The sequence below is a fragment of the Erpetoichthys calabaricus genome, chromosome 4, assembly GCF_900747795.2.
Source record: "Erpetoichthys calabaricus chromosome 4, fErpCal1.3, whole genome shotgun sequence".
NCBI lineage: Eukaryota > Metazoa > Chordata > Cladistia > Polypteriformes > Polypteridae > Erpetoichthys > Erpetoichthys calabaricus.
The window spans coordinates 66,113,679-66,139,107 of record NC_041397.2 but is presented as its reverse complement, the minus strand read 5'-3'; the positions used below and the strand labels follow the sequence as shown (position 1 = coordinate 66,139,107).

At 37.3% G+C, this 25,429-nt stretch overlaps 1 protein-coding gene across 1 annotated transcript in view; it reads right to left on the bottom strand.

Annotated features, from left to right (window-relative positions):
* The window catches only part of uggt2 (UDP-glucose glycoprotein glucosyltransferase 2), a 638,028-nt gene that overhangs the window by 316,542 nt on the left and 296,057 nt on the right, over positions 1-25,429 (bottom strand). Inside the window, exon 14 of the mRNA XM_028799549.2 lies at positions 7,107-7,226. Within this exon, the coding sequence (XP_028655382.2) occupies positions 7,107-7,226 (120 nt within the window). The remainder of the gene's footprint in view (positions 1-7,106; positions 7,227-25,429) is intronic.

The following is a 25,429-nucleotide window of genomic DNA, read 5'->3' as shown; positions in this document are numbered from 1 at the left end:
TTTGGTGCACCTCTGGAAAATGTCAAATCTTGACCCAAAATGGCAGCTGTGAACAGAAAATTTGAACACGAAATTTATCTTTACCTCAAGAAAAATAGTACCAAGAATCTGTGATAAAATACATTCTGATTTCTCTTTGTTGTTCAAAGAATGCCTCAGAAATGTGGACAGTATATTTTCTTAAATAAAAATCTTTGCTGCTTCACTGAGGACATATTCAGTTTTAAAGCTTTTGTTTTCACATTTACACTCGTGTTCCTTTAAGCCCACTTTAAGCCAAGAGTATCTATACTAATATAATAAAAGGCAAAGCCCTCAGTCACTCATCACTAATTCTCCAACTTCCCGTGTAGGTGGAAGGCTGAAATTTGGCAGGCTCATTCCTTACAGCTTACTTAAAAAAGTTAGGCAGGTTTCATTTCGAAACTCTACGCATAATGGTCATAACTGGAACCTCTTTTTTGTCCATATACTGTAATGGAGGAGGCGGAGTCGCGTATCGCGTCATCACGCCTCCTACGTAATCACGTGAACTGAAAACAAGGAAGAGCCCCAAAGAGTGCTGAAGAAAACATTCATTACACAATTGAGAAGGCACAAGAGAGCGGCTCACGTGAACTGACTGAATGCAGCACGAGTGATCACTTCGATACTGCAGAAACAAAGCACGGTGTAAAACTTAAGTTTAAATTAAGTTTATAGAAATGCTACCGCTGCCGTTTGCAATACCATATTTGCGAGATACAAATTTAATGAGAAACGCTCCCGCTGCCGTTTGCAATACCATATTCGCAAGATACAAGTTTAATGAGAAGACACGAGGTATAAACGAGACTTTGGATGACTTTATAACGGATTAAAACTTGCTGTAGCGAGAAACTTTTAAGTGCTTTGTCTTAGCTAACATTAAATAAAGCCGTGGACATCGCAACATCACACAAGACAGCGGCTCACGTGAACTGACTGAACGCAGCACGTCGGAAACAAAGCACCGTGTAAACCTAAAGTTTAAATTAAGTTCTACAACCTACAAAAGGTTGCCATTGATTTGAGGCAAGATTGCTTTTCTCCTGTACAACTATATGTTGCATTCTCAAGAGTGTGCTTGCACGGCTTGGTCATATTACAACTGGAGTGCTGAACTGACAACGTGGTATACAAACAGAACTATAACAATCGTAATAAATGAACAAAAAAACAGCGGACAACCCGTGGATTAAATAAAAAGGCTGCTTCCGTTGGCGAAGCAACGAAAAAGGAAGACCTTATATGGCATTCGTTTATAAAACAGCGGAGAGGCTGTGTGAAGGCAGCTTCACAAAAAAACAGATCCTTAACAAATTGTTATTGGTATATTTTCCCTCAATTTAAAAAGGTTTTCTTCTTAATAAAAATTTAAAAGCAGTACTTTGCCGGTGCGAAGCACGGGGATTTGAGCGACTGACGCATACAGACATATTCATGAGTGCAGGTACTTCGGAAACAAAGCACCGTGTAAACCTAAAGTTTAAATTAAGTTCATAGACCTACAAAAGGTTGCCATTGATTTGAGGCAAGATTGCTTTTCTCCTGTACAACTATACTTTGCATTCTTAACAGTAAGCTTGCACGGCTTTGTCATATTACAACCGGAGTGCTGAACTGACAACGTGGTATACAAACAGAACTATAACAATCGTAAAAAAAGAAAAAGAAAAAGCGAAGAACCCGTGGATTAAATAAAAAGGCTCCTTCCTTGGCGAAGCAAGGAAAAAGGAAGACCTTATATGGCGTTCGTTTATAAAACAGCGGAAAAGCTGTGTTAAGGCTGCTTCACAAAAAAACAGCAGACCGCCTTATATGAGCAGGCAGTCAGCTAAAGAAGGGAATCAATAAATAACTATAATCGTAATAAATGAACAAAAAATAGCGGAGAATCCGCGGACTACATAAAGGAAATGGGTACCTGAACAGAACAGTGAGTCTCAAATAGCTACACAATAACTATAACAATCTTTCTAAACGAACAATAAAAGAATACAGAACCGCTAAGCTAGGAGAAAGGACGGCCTTATATGGCGTTCGTTTATAAAACAGCGGAGAGGCTGTGTAAAGGCAGCTTAACAAAAAAACAGATCCTTAACAAATTGTTATTGGTATATTTTCCATCAATTTAAAAAAGGTTTTCTTTTCCTCTTAATAAAAATTTAAAAGCAGTACTTCGTGGGGATTTAGATATAGATAGATAGATAGATAGATAGATAGATAGATAGATAGATAGATAGATAGATAGATAGATAGATAGATAGATAGATAGATATCTATGTATGTGTATGTATGTATATATGTATGTCTATATATACAGTATATGTAGATATGTATACATATATATGTAGATATGTAAATATATATATGTGTGTGTGTATGTATGTGTGTATATATATGTATGTGTATGTATGTATGTGTATATGTATATATGTATGTGTGTGTGTATGTATGTGTGTATATGTACGTGTATATATATGTTGATATGTGTATATATATCTTTGCATTTATTTGACAGTAAACTATTGCAACCATTCTATGATCTGCTCTTCACAAACTGAGGGCACCGTGGCGGATGTTAGCAGATTGCTGGCCAACCACAAAGCGTTACCTGGTAGGTAACCACCCACACTAACAGATTGTGACACAGACTTCGAATGCCGTGAATGTAATTACCCCGATCTACATGCTGTCAAATAAACGAACCACACGCCGTGGCGCAACGTTAGGGGCATCGCCTCTGACGCTGACGTCCGAGGTTCGATTCCCGAGAGGGAGTGCAGTGGAGTGTGTACACCTGATGAGCCCAGAATGAGGGCGAAACACGTGTCGTGTACCCTTTGCATTTATTTGACAGTAAACTATTGCAACAATTCTATGATCTGCTCTTCACAAACTGAGGGCACCGTGGCGGATGTTAGCAGATTGCTGGCCAACCACAAAGCGTTACCTGGTAGGTAACCACCCACACTAACAGATTGTGACACAGACTTCGAATGCCGTGAATATATATATATATATATATATATATATATATATATATATATATATGCCTGCGGTGGGTTGGCACCCTGCCCAGGATTGGTTCCCTGCCTTGTGCCCTGTGTTGGCTGGGATTGGCTCCAGCAGACCCCCGTGACCCTGTGTTCGGATTCAGCGGGTTGGAGAATGGATGGATGGATATATATATATGTGGATGTGTATATGTATATATATGTATATATATGTATATATATATATATATATATATATATATATATATATATATATGTAGATATGTGTATATGTAGATATGTATATATATGTATATATGTTTATGTATATATATGTTTGCATAACCTCTTTAACACACTACTTCTCCGCTGCGAAGCGCGGGTATTTTGCTAGTCTATATATATAATTCACTAAGCCGGAAGACAAGTAGCCACCCATGGAAAGCACGCCGGAAGGGGCGTGGATTCACTAAGCCGCCGACAAGTAAGACACCCATGGTGCACGCAGGAAGGAGCCATGGCCACCAACTCTAAGACCATTGGATACGACGACAACTCGCAGAGCCACGCCCACCAACTCGGACACGACGCCTCGGAAAACATGCCATCATTTCTGTTTGTCTGTGCCACAGTTCACATGGAGCTCTGAGCAACGTTGACTTTTCATTAGTCAACCTCAGTGGAACCTTGGTTCACACAGAGGCAGCGCCAGAGAGAGACAGAGGCACACACAGGCAGCACGAGAGAGAGACAGAGGCGCACACACACAGGCAGCCTGAGAGAGAGAGCCGCGCACACACAGGCAGCCCGAGAGAGAGAGCCGCGCACACACAGGCAGCCCGAGAGAGAGAGCTGCGTAACCTTTAAAACTGAGGTTAAAACACAGTGAAGGAAGCAGTCTTTAAAAACCAATAAGCCCTGTGCCTCTTTTTCATTAGCGTCTCACCTGCTTCACCGCCATGCAACAGTCGAGACGCTTTCTCAGCAGCTGACCATCTCTGTGCCTGACTCCACTACTGTCAGTCGCCTGATTAAAAATGGTGAACTCCAGCAATGTTACTATCTTGGTTGGCTTTTACATAAAGTTCGGATTTGTTCAAATGTTCCTTTTTTTCCCTCTGTGCTTAAAACTCATTTTAAAAAAAAGTGTTTATATAACTGCTGCAATGTTAGAGAGAGAGGGCTCGCCTGCTTCTGAGAGACAGAGGGGGAGGGGGCTCCCGTGCTGCTGAGAGAGGGGGGGGGGGGGCTGGGGGGGGCTCGCGTGCTGCTGAGAGAGAGAGCCTGCGCATGCAGGTAGCCTGGGTTTTTTCCCCCTGTGCTTAAAACTCATTTAAAAAAAAAGTGTTTATACAACTGCTGCAATGTTACAGAGAGAGAGGGCTCGCGTGCTTCTGAGAGACAGAGGGGGTGGGAGCTCGCGTGCTACTTATAGAGAGCCTGCGCGTGCATCTGAGCAAAGACAATTTCCTGTTAGATTTGCCTTTGCAATGACAATTAATAAGGCACAGGGCCAAACTTTCAAAAAGATGTGAATGTATCTGCCAAAACCAGTTTTCAGTCACGGACAGTTGTATGTTGCTCTCTCCAGAGTTCCATCTTTTCATTCACTTACTGGTATGCCTGCAGGAACACGTGCAGCGAGCGAGAGAGAGCGAGCGACACACACACGCATACAGGTGCGCGAGAGAGAGAGCGCTGGACGCATAAGAATAATAATACTTCATTACACTGATATACCGGTGTTTTCAGTATTCAAAGCGCTATCCACACAGGGAGAAACTGGGAAGCGAACCCAAAATCTTCCACAGTCTCCTTACTGCAAAACAGCAGCACTACCAAGGCAGTTAAAGAATGCACCGGCCTCGATTTTGTTTTCACTTCTGTTTACAGCGATCGGATCGTACCGTGCATTGTTGCAATGTTACTTTTCTTGGTGCCTTATTACATTACGGATGTTTCACATGTTAATTTTTTTCCCTGTGCTTAAAAGACATTAAAAAAGTGTTTCTCAACTGTGACTCCGGAACAACTCAGTACGCAAGCTATATTAAGCGTCAACAACGAAGACTCGCTACACCTTAATGAACAAGTGCTGAAACTTATCCCTACCGACGAAGTAACTTTCACCAGCATGGCCTCCATCATCACATATGATCCCGCTTTCAGTCACGGACAACTGTATGTTGCTCTCTCCAGAGGTCCATCTTTTCATTCACTCACAGTGGTATCCACAAACCCACCCCATTTGGACAACTGTGTCGTTCAGCAAGTGTTCACCCATCAATACATAATTATGTGGCGTATGTTACGCCGCGGGTTGGCTAGTATAATATATTCCTCTATAATATCATTTTTTAAATTTATATAATCATTTTAGAAAATAATTTATCATGACAATTGCAACATATTGTGATAATGAAAAAATTAATTCTCCTTGAAAGATGCTTGGCTAAACCACTGGGGGTAACAGTGAATTTAACCCTGAAATGCTCACTACTCCGATCAATGGGCATCACTTACAACTCAATTCATGTGAAGTTCTAAAATTCCAAATATATACTTTACTTAGAAATACAGGTACTCATCACTTTACGACCTACTTGCTTAACGGCCACTTGCACTTACGACCAATCGAGTTTCGACCTGCAATTCGGGGAATCCCCTTTCTCAGCTTAAGTGTCGGTCAGTGGCGAATGGTGACATGTGCACTGAGCGTACTATAGGCTTGCTATGCGCTTTTTCAGTCAGTTTCATTCCTACAAGCAGTCACTGTGTAACCTCGTTTTTTTTTACATATTTGTAACCCCAAAATAGTATAGATGTTGAGGAAAAGAAAAATTATGGCATCATCTGGAGAAATTGTTAAGAAATGAAGGAAAGCTATCGACCTTGAAATGAAAATAAAAATCATACAAGACTACGAAGCTGGTAAAACGGTTAAAGAAATAGCATGTGACTTGAAATTGGCACATTCAACAGTTTCAACGATTTTAAAGGATAAAGTTAGAGTGAAAGAGGCGGTGAAATCATCGACAGGATTTAAAGCCATAATAACTAGGCAGCGGAAAGGTCTTATTAATGAGATGGAGAAATTATTGGTGATCTGGTTTGACAACCAGATGCAAAATAATATGCCGATAAGCCTTTTAATAATTCAAGCTAAGGCACGCAGTATCTTTGAAACTTTGAAGGCACGTGAAGACGAAAAATCGACAGAATCATTTACAAATGATAATATGTACATATGCATGTCTTTTTATGTATAAATTTGAAGTTTGTTGCATAATTTTATATAATTTTATAATTTTACAACGATCCTATATTCCTGGCGCAAGCTCCTTGCTTATTGACCAATTCGCTTAACGACGTAGTCGTCGGAATGGAACTCGGTCGTAAAGTGAGGTGTACCTGTATTTCAAAACTGTGCAGCAAAGGGGAAGAGTGTAGATTGTGTCAAAAAAGGGACAACAAAATTCACTATTGTTAATATTCCTTCTAAGATGCTCCATTTTGATAAGTTGCCAGTCTTGCTTTGTACACAATTTAATACACAATTTGAAAAAATTCTGTGCACGTGAAATGAGCTGCTTTTTATTTTAGTTTAAATGACTCTTTATGAAGCAGCCGGTTGTTGATAAAAAGAGGCAAGTTCACATATTCGCTTTAGAAAACATCATCACCACTGTTGTATTTATAGCTATTTAGGCAGAAATAAGATAACCACTCTCTAATAAAGGTGCTACAACAGTTCTATGTGTATGTAGACATGAAAACCACAAACTCTTAAATTAAAACAGCATTTAAAATGAAAGTTTACAAAATAAATTTTGCATATTATATTGTTTTTACTGAAAAAAAGGATTAAAAGATTCTAAAAGGCATTTCTGCAGGAGTGGGGCTATGCTAAAAACATGCAGACGTTGCAGTCTTCCTCTGATAGATGAAAATCTTTTAGGTAATGAAACAAAATAGATAACGTGGACAAGACAACCACATAATGCAACATAACGTAATGCAACCATATTATTTAATCAATGTTCACATAAATCATAATATTATCACAGTGGAAAAATGGCAAAAACTTACCAGATTGAAAAAGTTGCGCCTAATTTGTCGCATAACTCCAGGAAAAGTGGGACGCAAAAGTTCTTGACAGCTTGAAGGCCAGGAACTGTACATGGAATCCTTTTCAATATCATTGATCCACTGCCAGGAAAAATACAAAATTAAAATCATAATTCACTTTCATTAAATCGACTTAAAAACATTGAATTTGCCTCTACTTCTCAAGCACACAGGTCTTCTGTCAGGCTGTTACATTTATTCGTTGACTGGCTTCTGTGGGATTTTAGTCATTCTATTTGGGGAGTAATGTGAGTGAAGGTGGAGCCCTTTGACATGTTCAAGTTATTTCATATTGCTTATTTGTATGAAGAAGCCCACACCTAACACTATTTTTACTTATCTTCTTGTGCTAAGCCTTTTCAGACTAAAAGATGCTTCAAATGCTGCTTTAAAGGCTCAAGCTCAGTGCAATAATCGCATACATATTCCATTGACTCTGATATGCTGCTTTCCTATTTCATTTTCTAATCAATTTTAGTACCCTTGCTATATTTCTAAAATCATGTCACCTTTCATATTGCCTGTCAAAGCTGCAGGGAGGCATGATGGGACAGTTGTTAATACATTCTATGACTTCTCACCACTCTAAGAAGCTACGTTCAGGTCCAAACCAGGTTATTGACTGTAAGGAATTAGTCAGTTCTCCCTGTGTCCAAATGGTTTAACAGCAGATGCATGTTTAACTTTAATAGCACTGCTGCTGCTGCTATAGTATATCAGACACTCAGCATACACTTGTGTGTATAGCATCAAAAATACTCCATTGTGTTACTACATTTCAAAGATATGCAAATTGAATTTTTTTTGGGTGACTAACAATTCTGCACTACTTTGCTATTATTTACAATAGGTGTGTGTGCTCTGTGATTAGTCTTTGTCCCATCAAAGAATGGTTTCCACTTTTCTCAACATCTGAACATGTTTAAAGTTTAAATGTAATGCAGTATCATTATTAAACTAGTTTGCAGCAGAATTTTAAATTTATGGCTCTGTATGAAATACCTCATATGATAAAAAAACAAGGGTGACACATACAAGCAATGGTTAGTACAGCTGGCTCAAAACTTTAGGAGACTGGGTTTGAAAGCTGATATAGTCATTATTTGGAGTCAGCCCATCATCCATGTGTCATTGTGGGTTTTTCTCATAGTAACATGCAGGTTAAATTAACTGACCACTCTAATCTGGAAAAGTGAGTGAGCATGATCAAGTGCCTGATACTGCTGTGGTTGGCTTCAGGCCCTCTGTGACACTGTCTTGAAAGAAATTGGTTCAAAGTATGGATAATTAGATGATTAGAATATTCTCTGAAGCACCATTTCATAAGGGTATTTATGGTTCTGAAAGGAATCATTGGGAAATAGAAAATCTTTCTTTATGGTCAACACAAAAAAAACACAGTTAAGAAAATCATTGCAAAGCAAGATGGAGAAAACTGTAAGCACTTTTTTTTACACCAAGAAGTGAACATATAGAACAAACTGTCAAATTATGCTGTTGAAGAGAAAGCTCTGCTGTCTTTTAAGAACCAATTGAATGTGATAATTGAATAAATTAGCTATTGCCTAAGAAAATGAGTTAAACTGCTCAAATGGCTATCATTCATTTGAACATGTTCGTATGTTTTTCTAAAGTAGGTCCTAGGGGATTTAAGACATCTGGTCTGCTTTTTACATTTACCAATGAAAAACTAATAACTCCCTTTTCATTTCACGAAAACAGAACTATTATTTTTCATTACCTTAACACACTGACACATTGAGTACTTGCTTGACAAGGTAAAAATGCTAATTGTTCATTTTAAAGAAAAATATATAAACCTTGAGCTCTGTAAACTTTCCATGACAGATTGGGTTGAGTTGCTGGCTTATCCGTAATAGCCATCCATTTTTTGAACCTGCTTTGTCCATCTCACCATTGCAGGGAGACAGAGTCTATTCTGCAAGAACTTCACACAAGGCAGGAACAAATCCTGAATAGAGCATCAGTGCGCTAAAGAACATTGGTCATGCTCAAACTCTGACACTCATACATATCTGGGTCACCAATCAACCAAATGTACAAGTCTTTGGGATATGGGAAGAAAACTGAAGTGCCCAAAGGAAACACCAGCGGAAAAAGGAAAACGGAAAAACTCCACACTGTGTCCAGATTTAGAACACAAAACCTAAAGTAACATTTAAAAGAAGATCTAAGTGCGTCTCAAAATAGTAAGCAAAGGGACAAATAAAATAGTCATAAGATTGAAAACTTAAATAACAAGTCTTAATCTAAAATAATTGCACAAATAAATAAAACAGTCATAACATTCAGTAGAGCAAGTGCTTTTTAAACTAACACTAATTTAAAAGTCAGCCAAAGTATTGTATGGCAATATGCATTTGTTCTCATTTTTTTTTAGATCACATTTTTTACTTTGAGTTCAATAAGCAAAAGCAACAATCATGGGGAAAAAATTGTGTTGACAGTAGACATAAATGTCCAACAATAATTACAGTTAAGCTCTACGGCTTGAAAGACAGCTCATAGCCCTTAGAAACATTCCTTCTATTTAAATGTTATTTTCTTTCTTTGGGAAAGACTTCTTTTTCTTTTGTATTTTATTCCCAAAGGAAATGCACATTTCCTGATTAGCTGATTTTGACATTGTAATAGTTTTTCTTAAACGCTTTATGCCATATTATTACCCAGGGCAGTGCTTAGAAATAAGACTGCATAGCTGTTGGGAAACTGGTATAGCACATGTGATCAGGAATGGAGAATTGAAGAGTAATAGTGCACAAGATGATACACTCACCCAATTTTTTTCAGTTCAGACCCTGCGTGACAACCACCAGTTCTCCAAATTAAATGGGCTAACTCTGTGGGATGTACCATACAATGCTGAAGACCTCAAGTGAGCTACAGAATAATAAGTTTTATCTGAGTGAGCTTTATAAACATTATAACAAGTACATTAATATTCATGGTGATTATTTTTAAAAATATTTTTTTTTTTGTATTACTAGTCTTTCTCTTAATAGGTCTGGTGGGTAGTCATTCTGATGGCCCCTTTAATCAAAATTATTTCAGAATTCCAGTGTGCTTTGATAGATGTTTTTGCATAAATCTCTATACTGCTTAATTCACAGTGATCTAAAGATGTAAATTTCTTGTAAATCATAATCTAATAAGTGAAACTGAGTGAAAACTTTAAAGAAGATGTGTCGTGTACATATCCTGATATTCAAGTTTGGCTATCTACATTCACATTCTTTTTTAGTTGCACTCAATTTGTTATCCTAGTTTCAAACGGAAAATTTAACAAAGGTTCTCGGTTAAAGTAGGCAAACATTATTAACATTATTTAAATAATAACATTGTCTTATTTGAAGAATCTAAATAAGACAATGGAATAAAACAACATAGGCCTATTACAATTTAGCAGTATTACCATATTATTGGCTAACTAAAAAGATTACAATATGCAAGCTTTCGAGGCAACTCAGGCCCCTTCTTCAGGCAAGATGTAATCTTTCATCATTACATTCAGGCATTACATCTTGCCTGAAGAAGGGGCCTGAGTTGCCTCGAAAGCTTGCATATTGTAATCTTTTTAGTTAGCCAATAAAAGGTGTCATTTTGCTTGGCTTTTCTCTACATTCATAATGGCTAACACGGTACAACACCCTAGTACTGCAGTATTACCATCTAAAATATGGTATTTTGCTGCTTACATACTTAATTCTTTTATTGTGGATGTATTCCTGCCAGGGTTGTCTGAGGTGGCTTATTCTACTAGTAATGCTCTGAACTGAATTACGTGGCTTTAAAAATGGATAGGTGAATGCATAATACTTCTCTGCTCTTTTTTGTAAAGTATAGATTGTAACAATAGTGCCCGACCCGGTACAGACTACACTCAGAGGTACGTATAAAATAACACAAAACTGTTTTATTTTTCTTCCCCGGTGGGCACACATCTTCCCCGTGACCCACAGGCAATACACAGTCCCAAATCAAGCACTACTAATCAGCAGTAACACAAACATGCCCTTCTGGCACCACCACTCCTCACTTGAAGCTTTGTCCTCTCCTCCCGACTCTGGCCACTGAGTGGTGGTGGCTGGCCCCTTTAATAGCCCACCCGGAAGTGTTCCAGGTGCTTGACCACCTGCTTCTATTTGCACTTCCGGGTGGGGCTGAAGATTTGTCTCCAGCCGGGCTGTGGAAACCACACAGCACCCCTTGGCGGCCAACCCAGCTCCAAACCGGGCTGTGGAGGACTCCATCTCCCATGGAGACCTGCAGGAGGTTGGGGAATCACCGTCGGCCAGGGAGGCTGCCACCAAGCATCCCGGGGGAGGTATTGAGCTGCCAATGGTTGCTCCCCCGGAACATATGCAGCAGGGGCGTCACGGCCGCCCATCATAAGATATAATCCTTCATGGCATGCTTATGACATCTGTCCACATAATAAACACATTCAATGAATTATTTCATAAATATGTACATTTTAAAATGCTGTATGATTTCTGATAAGAACTGCTGCATCATAATCAAGAGGTTGTGGGTTCGATCCTCGGTCCTCCTCACATGTACCGTTTTGACTAGTGAGCTGCTATTATTGTTACTATTATATAATAAAAATATACATTTTACATGAGTCTGTAACAGCCGGTGTAAATTTATGGTACTTGTAAAAGCTAGGAGAGACAAAACCAGACACACAAATGCAGTTCAATCATTTCTTCTTGGTGTCTTGTTGAGCAAACAGACACCGCAGTGTCTATGGTGGATGTTACTTTTCCTCTCACACAGATATTCACATCAACATGTCATTGGAACATTTTTTTATTCAAGAATCCAAGAAGAAAACTGAATTGCTTTATTGAAGAATAAAACTGAATAAAAAAAAATCGTTCAAATTCAGTTTTATTCAAGAATCAAAGAATAAAAGTAAATTAAAAAATCATTCAAATGACATGTTGATATGAATGTCTGTGTGTGAGGAAAAGTAATATCTTTTACAAGTACCATAAATTTACGGAGGATGTTACAGACTCACATCAAATGTATGTTTTTGTTATATTAAATTAATAATAATAATAGCAGATCACTACTCAAAGCACTAAATACAGAGACGACATGGGATTTGAACCTATTAACTCCTCATTGCTAAACCGTAGCTTATCCACTGCGCCATCTGCGCAGATTCGTGACAGAGCAGCATTACCACTGTGACAAGTGGTTGAAAATGAAATGCCCGAACACACAGGTATGCAAACGTCTTATTTTGTACCGATTGATAGCTGGGCTTCAGCAACATGTCAATTGAGCAATTTTTTTTTCTTCAGTTTTATCATTGAATAAATGCATACTTGTTTTGTTACACCTTTTGTGAAAGTGTTTCTTGGATATTTGGGCTTCACACATCCTACATTTTATGTCAAAATAATCTCACTATTACTATAACATATGAAAACATTTTCTGTTTTACCTATGTGTTCAGCATTTCTTGCCTCACATTTCCTCTGTCACTCTGTATTCACACAAATCATTGTAGACACAGAACACACATCAAATACATGTTCTTCAAATTATAATACTTCATTGCCTATATAATTCCTTACAAACGAATCGCCAGATAAACACTTCAACACAGACATCAGCAGTGAGGATTTCAGCAAAGTGATGCCTTCATCTGATTAAATGGGGGGGGGGGGGGGGTGTAGCATGCTGCGTTCTGCTAAACCACATATTTGCAAAACAAAAGCAGGCTATTAGCACAGTGATAAGGACCTATAACCTTCTTGGAGTATGCCAGGAAAATTTATGGAGGTCAGAGACAACAAAAAAAAAAAAAATCGTAAGCTTCAAAGATTCTAGTGTTAAAGCCTAAATAGATGCATATAAATTCTGCAAAAATACCAACCATTTTATCAACACATATCCCACTGTTATGATTCTGCACTTATAAAAGTTAACACTTAAATATTTTGCATACATACCTACAACTCATCAGCTAAATAAATGATAAAGAAAAATGCTTTGTTTGTGACTCATCTACTAACTATATTTCTTACATCACATCATTTAGGGTGTTTTTATTATCTGTTACAGTCTATATATAGCATGGCCAGTAGGGGAATACTTATGTAATACGAGGATAAATTAAAAAGTAAAGGCAATTTGAAAATTACACGGTCACCACAATAGATAGAAGCTGATGTACACAAACACATTTGAGATGGCTTATGGGTAGTTCAAACACACATAGCGCAGTGCTCTTCCGTTAGTCTAGATCAGGGGTGCCCAACTCCAGTCCTAGAGGGCCGCAGTGGCTGCAGGTTTTCATTCTAACCCTTTTCTTAATTAGTGATCTGTTTTTGCTGCTAATTAACTTCTTTTGAATTAATTTTATTTGACTTGGTTTTTAAGAAATGTTTCCCTGAATTTCTTCATCATACCTCTGAATTGCTTCATTTTTTTACTTACATGGCATCCAAACAGAAGTGAAATGTGAAGTGAGGGAGCCAACAGAGGACCAACTAAGTCAGGGCCTCAAACTCCAACCAATTTCACTCCAAGCAGTTGCTTTTAGGCGCAGAGTCTTGTCATTAATTAAACCCGTTCTTTAATTCCATGGCTTGTTGCTGCTCTCATTGTACAATATCAGACATTTCTGAAATTGTGAATTTTCTCTTTTCTAAGAGCAGATCAGCATTCCTGAGACCTTCACCTTTCTTTATTCTCAGATTTTGTATGACGGTTTGCTTGCCATGTTTTGGCTCATTTTGTATCTCATTATTGTTTGGCTGCTAATTAAGGAAAAAGAAACCATTAAGGAGTCTGAGTGTTCAAGAGCAAGTCAATTACAATTAATTCAAAAGAAGTTAATTAGCAGCAAAAACAGGCCACTAATTAAGAAAAGGGTTAGAATGAAAACCTGCAGCCACTGCGGCCCTCCAGGACTGGAGTTGGGCACCCCTGGTCTAGATGAAGCCAAGGTCAAATGAACATGAATGCTCCAATTTAGGATTGCAAAATTGTTGAACAACACGCCATAGTCAAATTTATTTGGACAGAGGAAGTAAAATCTGCTGAAACTCACCTAAGTACGTTAGCTTGTGCAGATCAGTAAGCCGTTTAAGTACCCATCTTACAGAAACTTTACAATGCCCCAAGTCATCATGCACTACAGCATGTGCAGATCCACAGCTGATATCCAAATATGCAGTAACAGAAGACAATGTAATCCATCGGTCTTCTCTGATGAAGGCATTCACCATGTCAATGTGGGCTTCTGTGTGCTAGGCTGATTATCAACCGGATCAAGCTTTGTTGGTTACAATTGTTCTTTCCACTTTAAACCTTTATATATGTTCATAAAGTTTCTGTTGATTCCTGCAGTTTTCACTTCCATACTGAGCCAAAATCCTTTGATGAATTTCAGCCGGTTTCACTATCTCTGCCCAAAGAAATCTCACTACGGTGCATTGTTCATCAATGGTGTAATCTAGCAGCAGAGTGTCCATGTTCATTTGACCTTGATTTCAACTAGACTTAACGGCAAAATGCTGCACTGTCTGTGTTCAAACTACCCATAAGCCATCGCGAACATGTTGAATTGTGTTAGCTTCTATCTGCTGCAGTTACCATGTAGTTTTCATATTGCTTTAACGTTTTGATTTATCTTCATGTAAAAACAGAGCAGAACAGAGCAAAAGAAAATGTGCTATCCACAATAATCATAAAATCTGCACTTGAAAGCATTTCTTTTAAATAATACAAAAATAAAGTATTTAATAATATAAAAGGAATCCAACCACATCAGACAAAATTTGCTCAAATTTTTTATCCCCAAGCCATAAATGTTGTGAGTAAAGGATGAAACTGGATTTTTTAGCTGTTGTCCTTAATGCAGAGTCAGACTAAATCCACTAATGAACACTAGTGAACAGCTATTTTGAAGTTTCTCCAGCAGATGTTTGATGGGGTTCAGGTCCAGGTTCTGGCTGGGACACTAAAGGATTTCTGCTTAGAGTCATTGTCCTGTTGGGAGGTGAACCTTTGGAACAGTCTGAGGTCCAGAGTGCTATAGAGCAGGTTTGTCATTAAGGCTACTTAAGTACTTTGCTCTGCTCAGGTTCCCCTCAGCCCTGACTAGTCTCCCAGTCCCTGGCACTGATAAACAACCCCACAGCATGATGCTGCCATCATCATGCTTCAGCATTGGAATGGTACTGTACAGATGATGAGTTATGCCAGGTTTCCTCTCGATATGAGGCTTAGAATTAAGGCCAAACAATTCAATCTTGGTTTAATTAAACCAGAGAAATTTTGAGAGTCTTTTAAGTACAGTTTTGCGAATTTCCAGGTGTTTCCTGTGTTGTCTGTTCATTCAGACATGAAGCCCAGATCAGTGGTGCGTTTCAGTGGTGGCTGTCCTTCTGGAAGTTTCTCTGATCTCCATACAAGTTCTCTGAAGTGTAAATATAATGACCATGAAGTTCTTGGTCACCTTTCTTACCAAGACCCTTCTCCCTTTTTTGCTCAGTCAGACTAGACAGCCAGCTCTAGGAAGAGTTTTAATTGTTCCAAGCTTACTTCATTCAAGAATTATGGAGGCCACTGTGTTCTTGGGAACCTCCAATGCTGAAAAACATTGTAGCCTTTCCCAGATCTGTGCCTCAACAGAATCCTGTTTCTAGGCTCTGCTGTTGATTCTTTTAACCTCATAACTTGGTTTTTCCACTGATACATATTGTCTATAAACAAGTGTTGTGTCCAATCAATTGCAATTCCTCAAAAAAAGGTGCAGAAACATCTCAACGATGATCAATAAATCTGAGCCAAATTTCAATTGTCATAGCAAAAGGTCTGATTACTTGTTTCAATATACAGTGGTTGTTTAATTGTTTTTATTTTTAACATATTTTTAATAATTCTTTAAATTCAGTATTCCCTAGTCATTCTTGGCAGTTGTTTAATGATGGTAAAATTGAACTTAAACAATTTTAGCATAAGCTAAATATAACATTATGAACAAAGTGATGGGGTGTGAACACCCTCTGAAGGTGTGCTGTACAAAGAACGTATTATTTTAGTGCGTTGGGGACTTTCAAAAAGCGACTTGATGTTAATTTTGGAGAAAGGCAAATAGGATTGACAAGTGACATCTGGGCTAAATGTATTATGCTCGTCAAAATTGTTCTCATATTAGACTCTATGAAATAGAATAATTTTAACTGTCCTTGTGATGATTTTTTACGATACTCCATATCAGTATTTGACTTCCTAATATAAGCATTCCGGCATGAACAGCTACACCCTCCTATAATTCATCTTTTTATGTTATTCATCATTAATGAACTGACTAAAAGGTTGCAAGGTGAGCAGCAGGAGGACTATTCCTAATGCAGACATACAAGTATTCATTAACAGGTGAACAATGTTTCAGCAAGTGTTTCACTAAAATATTAAAAATGACAAAATATTTATAATATACAGGATACATTTCTACTACTGTACAGTTTTCTTTTTTCATGGCCAGCAGAATGGGCTTAGCCAAAGGCTTATTTAATATGCTAAAAATAAAAATAAGAGCAGAGAAGCTACAGAATAATCATAAAGTGTTCCACTATTTACAACACATATATACATGTCTGTTTAGTTTTTCATTTTATCTTCTCCAGAGTAAACATTTATACTGTTTAGATAGCACAGTAAGCTGCTGGTACTGCTACTGCTGTTGCATTATTTACTCGCATTTATTTGCTTTATTCCTCCAGACAAATATTTAATAACATTGAAAAAAATAAAAATGAAATATATATAATTATAACACCAGTTGCTAGGTTTGCTTATACAATAATTTATGGTGGCAGCCTTCCCTCTGTGTAATGAATTAAATATGTTTAACTTCTCAAAAAAGAAGCAGTAATATGTGCAAGAAGAGTACAGTGGAGTGAAATGACAGCAATGCCAATCTCTTTGCCTTATATAACTGAGAAATGCAATACTGCATCGACTGTGTAATGGACCTGGGTACAAAACTATTTTGTTTTCTCCTCTGGAACTGGGCTCCTATAATACTAAAATGAAAAGGCACTAGAAAAATTAATGGGAGAAAAAGCTCTGGAAGATAAACTATATTTAGAAGTAACAAAGAATTATTAAATTAGTGACAACAGCAGACTACTGCACCCTTCTTTAACATGTGCATATTTGATATAAACAAAATATGTGCTTTATACTTCTTGTGACTGAAGTAACACTTATTTAACATGAGCATGTTAACATGAACCTCTTCTCTCCATATTTGCTTTAAGACACTCAACTCCTTTTCTCCTTCATATCCGGAAATCTGCAGTCAGCTGTGCCCCATCATAAACAGACAATCTGCTTTGGTGAGATTGTTCCACTTCAGCATTCTGGACGGACTTGGCATGTCCTACCTAACAGCTTGATCTGCTTAGTTCTCTCTGATAAAGGCATCTTAACCATGACAGCACTCTGCAGGCACCATAGATAATAACAGATTTCAATAAGCAGATTGCCTGACAGAGTCTGCTTTAGATAGCATGAAAATTTAAAATATTCAATACACTGCAACATTTTTTTAAGAAAGCTGAACTAGGCAACTGCTTATTTTATACATGGGTTCTTTATTATTCAGGATCTTTATATTCATCCGTAGGAACCTACTTGGTCCAGGTCAGAGCTGTGACAGCCATGGAATGCAGAGCAGGAACTAACTGAAATGGGGAACCTGTCCATCTCAGGTATTCTCACAAATACACATCCACACTAATTTATACAGGGCTAATTAGGAGTCTGTGGCGTAGCAGGCCCACAGCTAGGACATTAAGTGGCCAATTTTAAATAAATGATGAGAAGGTGCAGGCACTAATCGGGTGTTTGAGTAAACACAAGTGCATTTCGTTTCACGGTTAATTGGGGAACTGGGTGATGCACCACATACATGTGTGGAGGCGGCAGATCAGTCAAGCACCTCAATGATGCTGTGTAAGGAGCAGCTCCTCACACTCATACTTAATTAGGCAGCAGAGGATATATGAGCCTGGATTGGACAGAATGGGAAGAAAAGAGGACAGATCGGGAAAAAGATGAAAGGAGGTTAAAGAAAGGAAAGAAAAGACAGGCAGCGGAGAGAGAAAAAAACTGAAAAGAGCTCAGGAAAAACAAAAATGAAAGGGAGAAAGTTGAAAGAGAGATGGAGGTTAAAGGGAGAGAAGCAGACAGAGACAGAGACGGAGAGAGAGACCGAGAGTCCATGTGGGATAGAATGGAGGCAGGTGGTCTGAAACAGAGCTTCAGGGAGAGGAGCCTGTGGCTGAAGGTGCTCCTATTTAGCAGCTGCCTGGGAGCAGGAGCAACTTGATGTGCAGTGTCTCCCATGCGGCTCGGCACTGCACCCCACAGTTGCCGAGAGCCCAGCAATGGGGACCTGATCCTGGATAGAATGGTTAACTGCACATATCAGTTGGGCATCTCCTTGGTTGACAGATTCCATGTGGGGTAAGCCAAGGAGATGTCGGCTTTTAGAAGGCAGCATTTGGGCAGAAAGTTTTAAGAAATAGTGAACTCTCTCTGTGATTTTAACCTCAGGTTTTTAAAGGATTATGCATTAGATGGATTTTACCTTCACTGATTGCATTTGCTTTTAGGGATTATTTATTTATGGATCGATTCTACATTGCACTTTAATTTGGAACACTGTTTTGTTTGGAATATTCTAATAAAAGCACTGCTGCACTTTTTACCTACCCCTTGCTGTATATGTGTGTGTCCTTATCTGCTTGGTTCATCTCGGTAACAGTACAGACCGTGGCTGGTTCAAGAGGCTCCTGGACGTGATAGGAGCTTGGAGTTGGCCACACATTCTCTAAGACTATGGAATATATTTGGAGTGTGCGCATTATCCATATATCTACAGTGACATGAAAACATTTGGGCATCCTTGCTTAAAATGTCTGTTACCATGAAAAGTGAGTAGAAGAAGAACTGATTAATAAAGGCATACAGTTAAAGATGACACAGTTCCTTTCAGCATTTTATGCAAGATTAGTGTATTGTTTTTGTACAGTGAAAAAAGGAAAGGAGCACCATGCAAAGGTTGGGGTACCCCAAGATATTTGAGGTTTTAGATAACTTTTACCAAGTTCTCAAACCTTACATAGCTCATTAGGTCTATGGTTTGTTCACAATCATCGTTAGAAGACCCCAGGTGATGCAAATAGCAAAGCTGTATAAATTCTCTGACTCCTCAAACCTTCTGCCAACAATAAGCAGCTATGAGCTCCTCTAAACAGCTGCCTAGCATTCTGAAAAATACAATAATTTATACTCACAAAGCAGGAGAAGACTACAAGAAGATAACAAAACATTTTCATGTAGCTGTTTCCTTAGTTTGTAATGTTATTAAAACATGGCAGATAACAGAACAGTGGAAGTCAAGTTGAGGTCTGGAAGACCAAGAAAACCTTCTGAAAGAACTGCTCATTGGATTGCTATAAATGCTAATAAAAGCCCCTGTTTGACTACAAAAGACCTTTGGGAAGATTTAGCAGACTCTGCAGTTGTGGTGCACGGTTCTACTGTGTAGTGCCACCTGAACAAATATGGCCTTCATGGAAGAGTCAGCAGAAGAAAATCTTTCCTGCATCGTAGCCACAAAGTTAGCAAATGAACATCTAAACAAGCCTGATGCATTCTGGAAACAAGTCCTGTGGACTGATGAAGTCAAAATAGAACTTTTTGGCCATTCAAATAAATACCAGCAAATTGTGGAAGCATAAATCACACTATCTGTAAAAAAGTAGAAGTTAAAAACAGGATGGCACCTACAACAAGATACTGATCCAAAACACACCTCAAAATATAAAATTAAAAAATCAGGAGTGTGCTGCCCTAAACTTTCTCATATACTGAGACAGAGGAAAAGGTCATCAGAACCACTTCCAGTTGCGCAATATTTCTCAAATATCATTTCTCTTTGTTTCTCATCACAACTAATTGATACTATTGACACACAATCATTTATTTCTATTTATAATCAAACTTTATATTAAAATATTTTCACATTTAGGGTGGTTGAAAATGGTGGTGGAATTTTTTCATCATTATATATGCATTACCTAGATTGCGTGCAAAGTAAAAAGAGTTATAGTCACCTAAAAAAATGAGAAAAAGTGTTATTATTATATAGTATTTGTTGCAATAAATTGCTGTAGGTAAAACTGCATTTAGCTACATTTAATTGTGATAATGATGGCAGAAATAAAAATTAAATGTATTACCAGGAACACGACGGGAACGTAGCAGCTTATTGTTCCCATTACATCTTTATATTTACATGGCATGTTCAATGTTTACACGTTACTGTTAAACTGATGATGTATAAATTAAAATAAAGTTAATAATATTTATTGAAAGAATATGCATTATATCGAATACAGTTTTTAATATCGTGTACACATATTTCCATGATGCAAAAAATTTGGATGGTTGTTTAAATAAAATACTATTTCCGGTTGAATAATTTTTCTCAAGTTTCATATCTATTTGCTTTTAATCATTATAAATATGTATATGAAACCGGAATCATTTATGTGTAATTTTTTACCATAGTTTACTAGAAAATTCACGAAAGTACCACTTCCGGATGTTGGAAGTGTTCAAAAGTTGATAGAACTCCTTATTTATGATACAACGTAGGTGTACAAAATCTCATTGACCTAGGTCAAAGCGTTTTCAAGTTATCGTGTTCACACACAGACGGGCATAATTTAAAAAATGGTACTTTTGGACTCAGGAAGGTCTAAAACATCAAGATTCATCAAAATCTTGAGGCCGAATTTTTTCTCAATTCCTATACTTTCTCTATACTATGTACACGAGAAAGTAACAACTCAAGAGAAACAAGCTGACAGTTTTGCCATGACCCTCACAACCCTACCGACCTAAACATCTTTGAAAATCCATGGATAGATCTCCAAAGAGCAGTGCATGCAAAACAGCCCAAGAATCTTGCAAAATTAGGATCCCTTTGCAGGGAAGAATGGGCAAAAAAACCCCAAGTAAGAAAAGAAAGACTCTTAGCTGGCTACAAAAAAGCATTTATAACCTGTGATACTAAGTACTGATCATGTCAGGTGCCCAAAGTTTTGTTTCAAGCCCTTTTCATCTTTTTTTGGTATTTTGTACCTGTAAATGTTGGAAATTAAAATGTAATCTTTCTTAAAATATTAAATAAATGTGTCATCTTTTGACTTTATGCCTCTTGGTGATCAGTTCATCTTCTTTTCACTTAAGTCTTCATAGTAAAAAACATCTTAAGCAAGGGTGACCAAACTTTTGCATGCTACTGTATGCAGGATTTTGCTGGGCATTCCATTTTGACTGGTAAATTAAAGCATTGCCTCTTATGAGTGTTTGTGCATTAAAATGACTATGCCTTACCTTGTACCCATGTGGTCATGATAGGCTTTGGCTCCTAGCAACCCCATAGTGAAAAAAGAGGTTTAAGAAGAAAGACATATGGATGACACTTTTTTAAATAACTGGACCACTAACTATGGAGTAAATGACTTGCTACTAGTGTTAGTGACTGAATTGTAACTTTTTATGTTTAAGATTTAAATCACAAAGCTTGCCATGTTGCCTGCTTACACTAACTGGAAATTTTAGAATAAATTAACCTGTCACTGTGAAGAGTCAAGCACAGGGATTATGTCCTCCGAGGAACTTAAAAATTAAATTAGTGTTGCAGGTCAGAAAAATATTTTAAAAATCCAAAGTATAATTAGTCATTAAGCATCTAGCAAACATACATTGCTGCTCCAATATCAGCAGAAAGGAAATTATCCATATCTATATATATAAAAATGGAATGGGTGGGTCGTCGGGTGGGCCTTTTTTTCATTCCGTTGAAAGACACGCCCTACTCACTGGACAGTTAAAAACACCAATCAAACTAACGATGACATCAAGTATTACCCAATCAAAAGTAGGAAAGGAGGCATCTTCATAAAATGCGTGTGGGATGATTTGCATGAGACGCTGCTTTAAAAAAAAAATGATAAAAAAAATACGGGATAAATCCCGTCCAGTATTGATTCAAAACGGGACGCGCAATTTCATTCTCAAACGCGGCACGATTCCGTATTTTAAAGGACGGGTGGCAACCCTACAGTGCCAGGTAACCACCCATACAATCACATTGTGATTCAGACTAGGAATGCAATGAATGTAATTACCCCGATCTACATACAAGGCGAAAGTGTTGCAACATTCAAAGGTGATGGTTTGGGATAAGTACACCATACAACATAAAAGAGCTTATGAAGCCTTGAACCGAAAAAAGCAACATCTCAGAGATCGTAAAAAAAAAAATAGGAGCTAATGTCGTTTTACTCGCTGTAGATTTTAGTCAAACATTACCAGTTATTTCACGAGGGAGACCAGCACATCAACTCAACGCGTGTTTAAAATCCATGCTTCTACCACGCTCGGTTATATGTCGCGTGTTCTCGGGTAGGTGCACCAAAAAATGTATACATTTAAGCATGTAATGGGCAAACAAAAAATGAGGTATACCCGAAGGCACAGCAGTAGTACTTAATGTAACTTTACTTCTTAAATGTTAATGTTTTACTGTTTAATAATTTATACGCTTCTTATATGTTGTTCAAATTCTTTTATCAAAATACCACTGACAGCGCAATGCACGATAACATCGAGTGAATACACCATACACATCCGCCCACGGCTGCCCTGCTGTGCGCAGATAGGACTTGATTGTACAATAAAATAAAATAAAGATAAAAAGACTAAAACAATCATCACCCATAAAGCGGATAGTAGACGTGACGTACTATATGTGTACCACATTTCAAGTGTATAGGTGCAACGGTTTGCGAGCTACAGGTCATTTAAAATCCTGGACAGACACACAAATTGCCACGGTAGCAAATTACAGAAGAAGATTTTACTGTTTAATAATTTATATTTATATGAAATGTGCTTCTTATATATTACTTCATATTCTCATATGATAATGATGTTAATGTTTATATTGATTTCTGTGTTATTAAAACTGCATGTATGTGTGTATATGTATATATATATATATATATATATATATACTAGCAAAATACCCGCGCTTCGCAGCGGAGAAGTAGTGTGTTAAAGAGGTTATGAAAAAAAAAGGAAACATTTTAAAAATAACGTAACATGATTGTCAATGAAAGCCCGTTTCACTCAGTAAGTCTTATGTGTGTGTTTATGTATGTGTGTGTATATATATGTACATGTGTATATGTAGATATGTATATATATGTATATGTATATAAATGTTTATGTGTGTGTGTATATTATATATATAATATATATATATATATATATCTATGTATATGTATATGTATATATATATATATATATATATATATATATATATATATAAAAGACAGCAACAGTTATAACAATGACAACACAATTACATTGACAATCATGTTACGTTATTTTTAAAATGTTTCCTTTTTTTTTCATAACCTCTTTAACACACTACTTCTCTGCTGCGAAGCGCGGGTATTTTGCTATATATATATATATATATATATACGAGCTGTATATACCCGGCGTTGCCCGGGGCAGAAGTAACCTAATCGGTCAAACACTTACATATATACCAAAGTAAACCTAATCGGTCAAACAGTTACATATATAAAAAAAACCGAACCTAATCGGACAAACAGCTAATCTATATACATAAGCAAACCTAATTGGTCAAACAGTTACATAAATACAAAAGCAAACCTAATCGATCAAACAGCTTCATATATACAGAAGCGAACCTAATTGGTCAAACAGTTATGCATGTGCAGAATAATTTTACAAAGATTATGCGTGTTAACAATCATTAAAAAGATAAGATTGAGGAACTCTTCTTCTATATGTGATGAAGCTGGATGAAGCTGACTTGACAAAGACGTAGGTGGCATAGATTGGTTTTTCTAAAACAGAAGAAAAAAATGAGTATCTATTATTATTTTAAATTAGAATGAAAATGAGAACCTTGATTAGAGATAGATTATCCGTATTAAAATATGTGCATGAATAAACTTTTGGTAACTCTCTAGCAAAAGTTTATTCATACAAATTGGCATGGGATGGCTTTGTGAAAAAGTAAAAATTAGATAAAAATAAATTGAGAATGCGTACTTCGATTTGACTGAGATTATCTGTAATGATGAAAAAAAAGTTTAGTATGTTTTTTTTTCCATACGGGAAGGATGTAAAACTTTACATAGGCACCCTTCAGCCCGTACTGAAGGGTACTGTCAGATTCTTACTGACTAAAAAACACCCTTTTTATTCCACAGCTACCCCAAAAACCACTATTAGGCATTACTTTGGGGTGGCAGTAGTTTAGTTATGAAACAGCTGGGTCCTGAAAAAAATCTGTCTTATTAGTGGCTTCATCACATATAGAAGAACAGTTCCTCAATCTTTTCTTTTTAATGATTGTTAACACGCATAATGTTTGTAAAATCATTCTGCACATTCATAACTGTTTGACCAATTAGGTTCGCTTCTGTATATATGAAGCTGTTTAACCGATTAGGTTTACTTTGGTATATATGTAAGTGTTTGACCGATTAGGTTACTTCTGCCCCGGGCAACGCCGGGTATATACAGCTCGTACATATATATAAAAGAGAGATGCCATAGTGAGGCTTTAGCAAGTTTGGAAAATCTATAAAGCTGCCCTCTGAAAAGCAATGACAATCTCACATTTAGCTTCCAAGAAAGCATTTAAGTGATACTGAAGAAGTGCAGAAAAAATGTTTTATTGTCAGATGAGCCAAAAATGGGACTTTATAGTCTAAATGCAAAGCATTATGCTGGCACAAAATCAAGAGAATTCATCACTCAGTCGCATCATGTGGTGGCATTACATCTTATCAGGAGGGATTGGGAAACATGCCAGTCCTGGTGGAACATGTACGGATAGAAACAAAGAAGAACAAATGAACAACTAGCTTCCATTTGCCAAAAAGTGGAAATTGATATTCTTCTTACAAAAGGACAATGTGCCTAAGCACAGGTTCAAAAAGTCATATATCATGGATCTGGTAAATGCACTGCCATGGTTATAATAAAAATTGCAAGCTTTCTTTCAAACTAGACAATAGTTTAAGTTTTGGAAGATGAATTGCCTTTAACTGTAACTGCACAATAAAGAAAAGCTATCATAGAAGTAGCCAATAAACAGCCTC